Genomic DNA, 13,088 nt, shown 5'->3' on the forward strand with positions numbered 1-13,088 from the left:
ATTCCACCTTAAAGTCTGTGTGACACTGAAATCCAAAGCAAAATGTGCGTTTGCTTTACAGACAGCAGTCCAACACAAACATACACACATCATCCAAAACACAGTCCAACATCCAAATCTCCTCCACTGCCAGCATGAATGATGGGAAAGAGAAGGAGGAACACTCTGACATTCAGGGTTAGAATGAGTTTCATGAAGCAGACTGTGAAGATCAAAGCTGCATTAGAAAGCTTACATGAATGAATGAGTGGACAGAAGTGGACAGAGATCATCTGAAGCACTTCAAAGGCTTTAAATCAGCACATTTCTCTTTATTCTTTATCAACTCTGTTAGTTTCTCTCAGTTTTCTGTGGAATGAAGCTAACAGCAGGCTAATAAGATGCTGACCAATAGGTTTCTATTAAAGGTTGTAATTTGTATATGAAAAAGTGCTTTGGCTCAGCAGGGATCAGCTTACAGGTAGAATACAGCTGCTGGATGGGATTAGCATGTCATAGCTATCTACCAAACTGCTAACTGGGGACTTTCAGGCCATCTATGGATCATTTTTGCTAACTGTTTATTCAGCTTAGGCTCACAGGGCTGCAGCCTGTGCCCTAGCTGTCATAGGGCAAGAGGCGTGGTCCACCTGCACAGGTGAGCAGTCCATCACAGGGCCAACAGAGAGAGACAGAGAAGCACTCTCTCACATCCACACCTACAGCCAATTTAGAAGCACCAATGAACCTAAGCAGCATTTCATTGGACTGTGGGAGAACATCCAACCTCCACAGAAAGGCCAACAAGCTTCAACCTACAACCTTCTTGCTTTAAGGCACTAGTGCGAACCACTTTTCCCCATTTCAGCCCAAATCCTGCATCTTCCTGTTTCTGACTCCAGGCCAGCTCCACTAACACTTTCTCATCAGACACTGCCACCTAGTGGAGGAAGTCTTAGCTCCATTTGAAGCTTCAGATTACAGTTAGTTCCTTTACAAAGAGGTGGAGGTGGTGGGGCCACAGCACCATCATCACTGAGGGCCATAGGACACTTAACCTTTGTTTCCATATGCTGGGAACTTCCTGTTGTTCCAAGGAGGACTGGAAAATGTGTGAAAATCTCCCAGTCAGTTCCTCACAGCACACTTCAATCATTTCCCTCCCACAGCATCAGGACCAGGGCTTTTTCTCTCTTTGGTCCCACTAAGAGATTTCCACACAAACACCTCATCAGTGGGACTCTCAGAGCTACCAGCCCTTTGCTACAATCACAAAGCTCTTCATTGAAATCAATGATATCAAAGCTGGAATCAAATGAGTCCAAGTCTTCTGCTGATTCAGCATCACATTCATCTTTGCTCCTTGTTCTGCATCCCCACCATGGACTTCATTCCTTTCCAAGCCAGCCTTGAGTGTCCTTTATTCAGCTCATCCTCTGCTTTACTTTTACACCTGATTTTAGCTGCTTTATCTCTCTTTCAACAAGTTTCTGTGCCTCAATCTTTTTCTTCTCTCCCTCATAACAAGACAGCTTCTTCTGCCTGAGAACATGTTGGAGTGATTTACTAATCCAGGGCTGCTTATTGGGGAAAATACTTCCTGTTTCCAAAGTAATCCCCATTTTTCCCAGAAAGAAATGTCAGTAGAAATCGATGATCTAAGTGAGAACATGAGCCTTTAAAAAGTCCCAGTGGGTGCAGTCAAAGCAGTCCCTCAGTCCCAGTATAGAGTCTTTGGTCCAGACTGGAACAACTGTGTGCCCAGTTTGAGCTCTCTTCAGTGCTGTGACCTGACAGACCCAGAGGGGCCATCACATCACATTTAGAAGCTCCCCTAATGGAGCCACAACACATGTCCAATACTAGTCTGTCTTGTTGGACCAACTGGAAGAAACGATTCAAGGACTTAGTCACAGAACAGAGATTCAAATCTCCAAAATCCAACTGGCTGCATCAGGACATATAGTCTGAAACTCTGCACAGTTTCCTGTTTGAAGCTGCTTCCTGTTGGCTTCAGCTGTTTGGAGTTTCCATTTTCTAAACTTCTACATTCTGAACCTTCTTCAGCTCTGAACAGATGATGAAACACTGAATGATTTCAAGCACTTTGTCTAATAAACTTACATCTTTCATTCTTTATACAGATTGATGAGCTGTGGTTTGTCAAAGATCAGCTGTGATTATCTGGCAGCAGCACTGAAGTCCAACCCCTCCCATCTGAGACAGCTGGAGCTGAGAGGAAACAACCTGAAGGATCCAGATGTGAAGCAGCTGTCTGATCTTCAGCAGAGTCCAGACTACAGACTGGAGACTCTGAGGTCAGTAGAGTGATGGAGTGAGTGGGTGGTGCTGTCAGCAGTATTGTACTAAACACAGTCAGTATGAAACAAAGATCCAGTGTTTCCTGTAAAGCTGCAGCTTCTCAGTGAAGCTGTGAGAGGAGAACGGTGACAGGCTTCAGGATTGGACACAAACACTTCCTGTTTCTCACCTTTATGGTCACCATAGTAACGGCTGACACACTCTGATCAAACACTGTCAACAGCCAATCAGCTCTTTGAACAAAGCAGCACGCAGACCAATGACTGCATTCATTTCCAAGTTTAAAGCAGTGAAGAACACAGTCTGTAGGTGAGGAAGAATTTAGTGAGAGCAGATGTTTGGATGGAATTCCTCCAGTTAACAGCTGGAACGTCCATCTGGATTGTTGGGCTTGTTGTTGGGGTTCCTACAGAGCTCAGAGTGGACACACCAAGGTTCTTCTAATGAATGAAAGTCCAAACTCAAACTAGGAGGGAAAAACATTTCCATCAACTTCAATAAAACTCCAAAGATTAGAGAAAGTGAAGCAACAATGAGTCCTAGTACAGTCCCAGCACTGAAGTCCCTGCTGCTCTTTATACTGGATGTGCTGCATCACTGACTGACAGCTGATGAAGAGTCTCTGGAAACACTTGTTTATCTCCTCTGCTCTTCCTCCTTCTCTCTGCAGTTGGTGGTCGAGGCAATAAAAAGGACAGTGTGTGTGCTGAGAGAGGAGCAGCTGTGTCCTGATGATCCAGAGAGGTTGAAGCAGCAGCAGCTTGTGTGTAGAGACGCTCTGACTGGGCCATGTTACTGGGAGGTGGAGAGGAGAGCTTCATCCAGCAGTGACTGACAGAGGAATGAAGTGCAGATGACTGTCAGTGCTGCAGAGTGAACTGCTCTGAGAACAGCTCCACTGTCAGACACAATGTAGAGTCCAGCATCACCCCTGTGTGTCCCTCTGGATCTGACAGAGGATCATCAGTGTATCTGGACTGCTCTGCTGCTGCTCTGTCCTTCTACAGTCTCTGCACAGTCTCTGTCTCACTCTGGAAAGATTTTACAACTTGTGTAATTACAGAACATTAATATTATATTCAAACATGTGATCTTCTCTTTATTTCTGAATCTTTACCAAATAAAGAAAAACCAAACTAACAAACAGAACCTGTCGTGTCCTTTTTCACCACATCTGTGAATCTTTTCTGTGTTTTTCCTCTTTTCCTCCTTCCTGCAGCTCCATCTTCATCATTCTGTGTCCAGTATATGTGAACATGTCCAAAGCATCTGAGCCTCATGTTACCCGTTTGTGTGAGTTACGCCTGTCGTTGTGTTGTGGTGTATAAATCAGGGGCAGGAGACAGCGCTGGATCTCTGAGTTCTTTACTGTCAATTTCTGCAACATCTGCAATATCTAGAAATGCAAACCTGTGAGCTGTGTGTGTTGTGCGTCTGCTCGGCCACCTCTCCTCCGGCCATGCTGGAAGCAGCTGTGTTTGACAGTTTTATCCACTCTACAATAATCGAACAAATTAAATGTTCAAAAATATCAACTTAAGCACTTCAAAGTCAACAAAAAGCTTAAAACAATTAAATAATATTTCAGTGAAAAAACAACAGCTCATGAGAACGATACACAAAATAATACAGAAACAAACAAACACAACTTATTAACCAGGATCCATGTTTTTGTCACAAACACTGAATCAGCTGATTCACTCTTTATGTTTCTGAGTTTGTTTTGTGATTATAGTTCTGGTTTCTGTTTCTGTGTCTTCACTGTGTCCCACGTCTCCTTACTTTGGACTCTGTATTTCCTGTTTTACTTTGACAGTCCTGTGTTACTGTTTCCTGTCTCCTGTGTGTAATTGGTCCCAGCTGTGTTTGCCTCCTGTCTCCCGTTCCCTGATTACTAAACTGCGTCCACGCCGCCGGCGCTCCTCTCCACAGCTGGATTCCAGGATTTCAGAGCATCCAGCTGTGGTGAGTGATGGAGACACTTTCTCTGCTCCCTCAGTAATCAGGACAGTTGATTGAACATCAGAGAACATAAAGGATTGTTTTTCACCTGCCCGTTCTGAACCTGGACATTAAAGACTGCTGGCTTCAAGGACATTAATCCCAGTGTCAGCCAGCCAATAACAGCCTGTGTTTTTCAGCTCTTTAGGAGTCAGAAATGAGAAAGACACAGACTGCTAACCTCTCCCTGCAGGAAATAAGCTCCGCCTCTTCCTTTCCTGTATATGAGTGATTTGATTCTGACATGAGACACAATGAGTTTTCTGTTTATTGTGACTTAAAGCGAGCAGCAAAGACACTAAACTGTGTGTTTCCAGCTGAAGCTGCTTTTTGTGTTGCTCCCACAATACTGTCTAAAACAGTCAGTGAGGAAAACTCAGTTTCTGCTTCCAAGCTCATTGTGAGAGGGCACATTGTGTTCCTGCAAGTGCTGATTTTGTCTGCATCCCTGAGTTTAGTGAGCTGCCTCCAAGGACGTGTGAAACCCAGTGTGTTAAGGCTGCATCTCCCAGATGTTTCCACCTTTCCAGCACAGACGATAAATGTTCCCACAAAGGCTCAGAGACTGTTTTACTTTCTGAGTGTTGGCCTCAAGAGATTGCTCAGTGAGCACCTGAGTGTTTCTGGGACATCAGACACTAACTGGAACTTCAAGTCTGGTTCTGAAGCTGCACATGCAAAGACTGTTTCTGGTTGTAGAGACCTGGCTGTTCCAGGGATTGTAACCTCCCCAGGGCCTCCCCAGAGGCTGAGCTGCTGACCTCAGCTGACTCTGGAGCCTTGAAGGTAACTAAGTTTGCACCGCTCGGGTGAGTCAGCTGCAACAGCCTCCACAGAGAGCTCACGCAAGCTTACCCAGCCTGCTGAGGAGTTTATGCTGCTGCAGCCCAAAAGGCATCCTGAGCTGGCTGACAGCCACCCACAGCTGCCTCAGCCAGGAGGCTCCACACCTGCTGGCCCTGCATCTGCTCCGACTGGGGGCTCCGGGGAGCCGCGCCAGCCATCCATCTCTGCTGGGGCTCCTGTTTGAGAATGTAGGAGTGTAAACTTCAAATATCTGCTCGGTTTGTCAAGATATCACATATTTGCAAAAGTGCTCCGACGTTTTTGGAGACGTCTGTTACCCACCAGCTCGATAGCTGACCGGGGCGAGAACAGCGAACTCCCAGCACATCGTTTTCAAACCCCCGCAGTCTTTGGCTACTATTAAATATCAACACTTCACCAGGTTCTTTTGATTCCTCAGAGGCATCCGATGGAAGACAAAACACTGCTCAATAGATCATTCAACACTTCATTTTCTTACACAATTAGAGTCCTGCATAAACTGTTGCTGCGGAGCTCCAAATGGTGGTGCGCCCCTAACAGTTTTATTACAGAAGCTCTGTCATTCTAGTCTAAACAACAGTGTCTCAGTAACTTTCCACTAGAAGATGCTCGCCTGGTATCTACATTTTCTCAGGCAAGCTTGTGCGAGTGTCTACAGCCGTCTACCCCCCAAGGACACATGGTCTAATGCCTTTATTTTCAGGGCTGTGTCCACTTAATACTACACTATTAAGTTTAATTAAGTTTAATACTACACTGTATTACTATATGCAGTGTTGTGTAAAGCAGTTTCACCCCGGTTCTTTTTTCTTCCTCAGGCCATCAGAGACGACACCAGACTCAGTACTCGTTTCACAAAACCTCATCTTCAGTTACGCATGAACCTTCTAGAAGGGGAGATGCAAGGCCGGTGTCCCTCTGCAAATCTCAGCTCCTTTGTCTATTGCACACAGTTTTATAGAAGTGACCCCCATTCTAAGCCCTCTACGATGTGCCATAAAACTAAAGCACTGTGTTTGTGTGTGTGTGAGCACGGGAGTGCCTGCATGTGCGTATGTGCATATATGTGTATGTGTCTCTGCGTACGTCACTTCCTGTCGGTCAAAGTCCATCTCCCTTCCTGACCAAAGTTATCCATATTAAAAAAACCGAGACCCCACCCAGGTATCCTCTGGGGAATTTCCACTCAGCTTTAGCTTCTCTTTGTCTTATTTTCACAGCTCAAGGGGGGGGAGGGTCTCCTACAAGTCTACTCCTAAGTTTATGACACATTCAGGCCTTTATTACATCCAGGGCAGTGAGTGTCAGTGTCTCTACACCATGTCCTCTAAATCCCACTCTGGTGGACAGCTAGAGTGGGATTTTCACGGCACATTCTGCACCACATCTCTGTCCGTTCATCATTTGTTTGAAGCCAGCTCACCTCCTGCAACCACTTTTCCGAGGATACACACTTCTTTTGCAGTTCGGACTCCTTCTGACATTTCTTTGGAGGTGGAGGAAGTAATTGCTTAAAGCAGCTTCTTCGACATCTTTAAGAGTTCTAAACAAATGTCTGTCCTCCTCCAGAAAATCTTATTTATTTATTTTATTTCATTTATTTCGACGCACCTGCGGACCACTCATGTGCACCCCTGGTTATTTAGCATTTTAGTTAATATAAAGCATAGAATTGAAGCACTTCAAATAATTCCATCCCATCACTGCTCAGGTTAAACATGATATATAAGTCACTCAGACAACTTAAAAATGTTGTTGTTTGACTTTTTTCAGTGTTTTATTTGTTCCTGAGTAAATCGGTTTGGCTGAGTTTATAATTTTCACACAGCTGAATAAACATCAAACTGATTAAACAGAAGTGTGAGACGGTCGAGAGTTTACTCCAGTGTCCTGTTGTATTTTAGACAGCAAGGAGCAGACGGCTGAGTTTATTAAACTCCACCGAGACAGCGGTGACACAAATCTGAAGGCTAGACCATCACAGCCGCTCACTTCCCGCCTACCCGACCTTTGGAGGACCCGACCCACGTAGACCTTGAAGGCCGGGTCCTCAGGAGGATGCAGCCTGTGAATTTGGACACGCCATGACACATGATGTTCTACACCTGATGTGTTTAAATGAGCTCTACAGGTGAACAGACGTATTAACGTTAGCAGCATAATAAACTGTCCTGTCACTGAAGGCCCAACAAGGACGTGGTGCTGAATGCATCCAGACCCCTGCTGACTGTCTTTGCAGCTTCGGTCAAAGGTACAGTGTCCACTGTGACCCTGAGAGCAGGATACAGCCAGAGGTGAGTCAGCAGTTACAAACTAAATGCTGCTGACATGAATCAAACTGCTGGATAACCCACTGGTCATGAAAACGGCACCTTTCTGTTGGTTTTTAGCAAACACAATTTCACTTAAAGTTTGGCCCAAATTACCATCCAACATTTCAAGTTTTCCTGACTACAAATCCAGAGATTGTGACTCTGATGGTCAAAGACCAAGAGGGGACAGAAACCTGGAAATCATCTGTTTACCTGCAGATAAGGTTGCTGCCAGAAGCCAGAGCAGAAATGACCCTGCAAACATCTGGTTCTTTCATAAAAGTTCAACTGAAATCATACTTAAGTCTCTTTTCACCTGCAGGTCAGCGTCCTGTTACATGTCTGTTATCTATCTTTGTTCCTTCAGCACCAAGAACAGAAACCTTAATGAGGAGTGTCCCAGCTGAGGCCCGAGTCCCAGCAGCTGAGAGGCTGCTCACAGTTCGCTCACAGTTTATTGAAAGAGTGTCTGAACCTGTTTTAGAGTGAAAGTTGGACTGAGAATGTTGTGACTGTTTCATGAGAAAGAGCAGGAAAACAACCATCACACACCCAGACACAGTGCTGGGATTAGAATTAGACTTTAGAGCAAATGTAGGACAAAAGCTTTAATATGAAAGAGGAAAACCCAACAACAGCCAGAGCATGAAGCTCAAAACTGTACCAACCACCAAGAAAGCTGACAGGCCTGTGACACGTCAGAGACGCCGTTCAAATCATAAAGAAGTTGGTTTATTGACAACATGTAAAAAACCAAAAGAATCAACCTTCAGTTTAGAGCGAGTCGACCAATCAGGCACAGCAGCAGCTCTAGAATAAGCAACAGTTTTATGTATTACAAACAACCTTTCATATACACATATACATATGGCTCATATGCTGTTTAAAAAGGGCTCAAAGACCCAACAGATTACACAAAGTACAAAAATCCTTTCGTTCAGACAACAGTCAGCTGTGCACGAGACAGAGACTACAGTTAGTAACATGGACTCACTTTGTTTCAGACACGACACAAAGTAACACAAAGCCACAAAGAGCAGAAACATCAAAAAGGAGGCAGAGCAGCAGCAACTCTCCATGAGCTGTGAGGCTAACAGCCACCCACACTTCCTGTGATGCACAATGAAAACAACATTAACCTGAAGGATGATAACAACAGAAAGAAGTCTAAGCTAACGTTACACAGCGCTCACACAGCGCTGACTGTACAGGCCTCACACAGCTACGACCTGCATCCACAACACCTGATTCTACTGAACACAAACAAGTTAATGATATCTGAGCAATCCAGGGAAGGCTTCCAGGAACGTGAGGATCCACAGACAGCTCTACAACAGCATCAGGCAGCAACAATGTTACTGATCACTGACTCTTTCATCCTTTTATACTCAATCAAAAAGTGCTGTGTTCACATTTGTTTCTGCTGAAATCCAGAGACTGAAAATGTTTTAAAGTTTGAATAAACTGACTGAACTTCTCCCGAGTCCAACCGTGAGGAACACTTCCCCCCATGACACATCACAGGAGAACGTCTCAGTGGAGGGGGGGCAGTAGCTCAGTTTATGCAGTCGCACTCAGAATCGATGCCTCCAGTCAGGGTCAAACGTGGTCCTCAGAAACCTGCAGATGTTTGGCTCTCGCTGGTCTCTGCGTCTGTAGACTGAGCTGATGTTTCTCCAGGTGTCTGTTAAAAGGACGACGCTGCTGTCCAATGAGGCGAGGAGAGAAGTAGCCAAACAGGCGAGAGCCGTGAAGGAGGAACGGCGGGCAGCTCTGGATGCCCGACATAAATACCTGATGAGCAGGCTGGCAGACGCCGGCAGCCTGGAGGAGGCGGCGGTGGAAGACGCCATCGTCTCTGATGACAGAGTAAGTTCAGAGACGTGATCCTTCCTCAGAGTTGAACCTTTGAGTCATTAATGTCTGATTCTTCCAGTTCAGTCTGATCCATGAATTCTTTGCTGCAAACGGATCCAAGAAGCTGATTTTCTTCTATCAGGATGTCAAACAGGTAACTTTGATCACATTTCAATGACGGACACATGAAGGTCTAACCGCTCTTCATAATCTGCTGTTTGTTGCACTTTGTATTCATATCTTTTAATATCTGCCTTTCTCCCAGAGTCTGTCCTCCCGTCAGTCTTCCTTTGTGGACGCATCAAACTCAGCTGTGGCTCAGAGGAAACTCTTCCTCACTACGGGGAACTCTGAGGTTGGCTTCAGCTTTTTATGCTTAGTTCATGTGAGAATCACAGAAAAATGCTGATATGAGTGGAAGGTTCTGCTGGGAAATTGGCAAAGAGCAGATTATTGAACAGCGAGGCAGACAGTTCATTTCAGTGATGCCAGTTTATTAGAAACGAGGACTGTGGGGCTGCTGGAAGTCAGGACGGCCGTTCTCTGGATAAACCTGACAGCTGAGGTGGAGAGCAGGATTTATCCACAGACGGCTTCTTCCAAGCAAATGTCCTGAACACACCTGAGCTGAGTGTTACACAGAAACGTGTCTTAAAGCACGAGCCTGGATCAGACTCGAGGACTCAGAGCTGTGTGACGTCACATTGATCCACCTCTCGGGGTTTTTGTGTTCTGATGTATCTGATTTCTCTTTAAGCTCCAAACAATCCCGAGCCTACGATTCATCATTGTCCTGTTCAGAGACGATGAGCCTGAGCGTGTTTGTGTTTCCATGGATCAAACTGTGCTGCTTTGTTTGGTTAACGAGGTGATTAAACTCTTTGAGCAAACACTGGATGACTGACAGCTGCAGGCTGAACATCAGGAGGTCGAGAGGCCGAAGTCTGAGGAGCTCAAAGCTCCACAAACACTTATTCACAGAAAAAAGGACTACAAACATGGAGGAGCAGCAACGTGAGCTAAAGGCTACATGCTAATAACATTTCCCCAGGATGTGGTTTGAACAGGATCATGAATGATGAAGTATTTAAAGTCAGTTCCAGCCTGAGTCGGTGCCGTGTTGGCAGCTCTGATATGCAGAAACGTTCAAACATGGGACAGGAATAAAAACACTCCTGTGACGTCAGAGTTTATGAATGATGACAAACTGTTGCTTGTTTTTAGAAACTTTGTTGATGCTTAAAATGATCAGGAAATAAAAGCTGAATAGATCCACTTCAAACAGGAGAAGCTTTCCAGTTTGCATCAGCTGGGAAACTCGCTCATATCCAGTGTTGGGCAAGTTACTTTCAAACAGTCATTAAACATTCATTAAGTCATTAATTACAGTTACTAATTACTTCTTCAAAAAAGTAACTTAGTAACTGAGGGACAAGGTTGTAGATGTAATTAATTACTTGAAAAGTAACTATTGTGTTACTTTAAAAGTACCCTCTGGGCTCCAGGGTATAATCGGCCATTGTGAACTCCTTTTGTCAGGGTCCTGGGTCGCAGCGTTTTGTGTTTCCTTTTGGTTTCATCTTGTGTTTGGTGTTTATTCTGAGTTTGTATTCGTTCTTAGGGTTTGGTTCTTATGTTTCGTGCTTCCGTGTTTTCTCAGCCCTGCCTGTGTCTGTCCTCTGTGCTCTGTTCGTGTCCTTGTGTTGTAAAACAGTCTGTGTGTTTCCTGTTTTACTTTGAAGGTTTGTGTCTCGTCTTGTGGTTCAGCTGTGCTCCCCTCCTGTGTGTCATCCCCTCATTACCTGGTGTGTATTTATAGTGTGTGTCTGCCTGTGTTGGCGTCGTCTGCATGACTCTGTGTGTCTCCGTGTCCATCGGTGTGTCTCCACGTCTCTCTGCCTTCTTCGTGTCATCTCTGTGTTTCCCTGCTGCCCTCATGTTTTCTGCTTTGTCTGTTAGTTTGTCCCAGTTTAGCTTGATGTTCGCTTCTTCCCTCACCTTTGTTATTGTCACTGTAGATAAATCTCCACTCGCATCTCCACCGCCGTCTGCATCTCGGGTCCTCATTCATTCCACCGCACGACTGCTGCCCCAGCCGTGACAACTGTTGATGTTTCCTCCACATTTACCTTTAAAAACTATTTACTTTGCCTTGTTTGGTCTCATTGTTTTCAGCACAACCTCACGTGTCTGAATCTACACGTATGTTTTCATTTTGACAAACTGTATTAACACAACTGATCTAAAATCAGACTGAAAAAATAAAAAGTTAAATTTTTATTGTAACAACCACGAACATGTTTAACGAATCATTTTCATAACTTTAAATATAAATTTGAAAATTATACACAAGTTTTACAAACAACAAAGTTATTTGCAGCCATTTACCTTTTACCCTTTTTTTAATAACCATTAAACTGTTTCCAGAACAATCAGCTGTTCTTCAATAAGACGCCACAAATTATTTGTGCGACCCCAAAATAATCATTTGTGTCCAGTATAAAGGAGAAGATCACAGCCTGATACCTGCAGGTCTGACAGCAGCTCATAAGCAGAGAGGTCTCGCTGCTGTCCTTAGACAGTCAACATGAAACTATTGAGAAACAAACACGCGTTTATATTGTTCATCATGACTCTGGTTTTACTGGCCGATCAACACAGTTTATAAACTGGTATATGTCACCTTGTTGCTTTGTCTGTAAGTGGTCATGTGATTGACCACGACTCCTTTATTCTTCCTCAGTCAAACAGCAGCACTCATGCGATTGTTTTGCCCCCTGAGTTCCAGCTGTTGTCCCAAAAAGTGATGGTCTGTCTGCGGGAGCACAGCTGCTTAAAGCTGCAGCGCCCAGATTACTTACAGCTACTTCCTGCAGCTGATATAAGCTGCTGGAAGCTGAACACAGCTTCATCCGTCTGTTTGTTGAAACATAGTAACGCCCCACATTTTCTTGTTAGTAACTGTAACGGCGTTGTAACGATAGGAGTAGTAATTAGATTACTCGTTACTGAAAAAAGTAGTGCCGTTACTCCCATCACTGGTAATGAGCAGCCTGCAGAGCTCTCCAACCACCCCGTCTTTAAAGCCCATGAAAGGTTTTCCTTTGTATGGTGAACTTTGGTGACAGAGTGCAGAGGAAGTGCTCTGTCTGCGTCACGTTAAAGGAACCTGAACTCCTGAAATCTGTTGGGAAACTCTTCTGATCATTTCATCTGAGCACACATCTGAGTGAAGTTTCACTTTAGACAACACAGATGTCAAAGTGAGGTCTGAACAAGACGTCACTCTTCAGTGTCGGGGACCCACAGATGCAGATATCACAGCATTAGAGTGGAGCAGACCCGAGCTCCAGTCAGACGGCTTTGTGTTCTTCCAAAGCCATCACTCAGATGAGAACTATCAGCACGAGTCCTTCAAATGGCGAGTGGAGCTGAGACGCTCATCCATGAAGGAGCGAGACGTTTCTGTGATTGTGAGGAACATCAGCATCAGCGATACAGGAAGATATGAATGTAAGATTACAACCAACCACAGCATCTGTGGTGAGAGAGTCATCGAGGAGTTCAGGCACTCCATCAAGCTCACAGTCACAGACTCAGGTGAGATTATAGAGGTGCAGGGCTTCCTCCAGAGAAGCTGTTAGAAACACAGCTGCATCTTCTTTCTCTCACACACAGAAAAGAGTGAGACAGAGTGAGGCATCAGGGACTTTAATTACCAGCTTTAAGACAAATGAATGAGAGTGCTGAATGATAGCACTCATGAGTGGTGCAGCATGCTTTAATTAC

General features: G+C 44.7%; 3 protein-coding genes across 4 annotated transcripts in view; all 3 read left to right on the top strand.

Moving 5' to 3' along the window:
- LOC148101642 (protein NLRC3-like) overlaps nt 1-13,088 on the top strand; it is a 148,407-nt gene that overhangs the window by 47,039 nt on the left and 88,280 nt on the right. The gene's annotated exons all lie outside the window — the stretch shown is intronic.
- The window catches only part of LOC148101643 (ribonuclease inhibitor), an 84,350-nt gene that overhangs the window by 10,060 nt on the left and 61,202 nt on the right, over nt 1-13,088 (top strand). The gene's annotated exons all lie outside the window — the stretch shown is intronic.
- LOC148101644 (dynein axonemal heavy chain 5-like) lies at nt 9,111-9,708 on the top strand. Its single transcript, XM_087846631.1, has 3 exons — nt 9,111-9,311; nt 9,379-9,453; nt 9,565-9,708. The coding sequence occupies exons 1-3, from the start codon at nt 9,111-9,113 to the stop codon at nt 9,706-9,708; spliced, it is 420 nt and encodes a 139-aa protein (XP_087702757.1).

The sequence above is a fragment of the Neolamprologus brichardi genome, chromosome 9 (genome assembly GCF_056152115.1).
Source record: "Neolamprologus brichardi isolate AB-2024 chromosome 9, ASM5615211v1, whole genome shotgun sequence".
In the NCBI taxonomy this organism is placed as follows: domain Eukaryota; kingdom Metazoa; phylum Chordata; class Actinopteri; order Cichliformes; family Cichlidae; genus Neolamprologus; species Neolamprologus brichardi.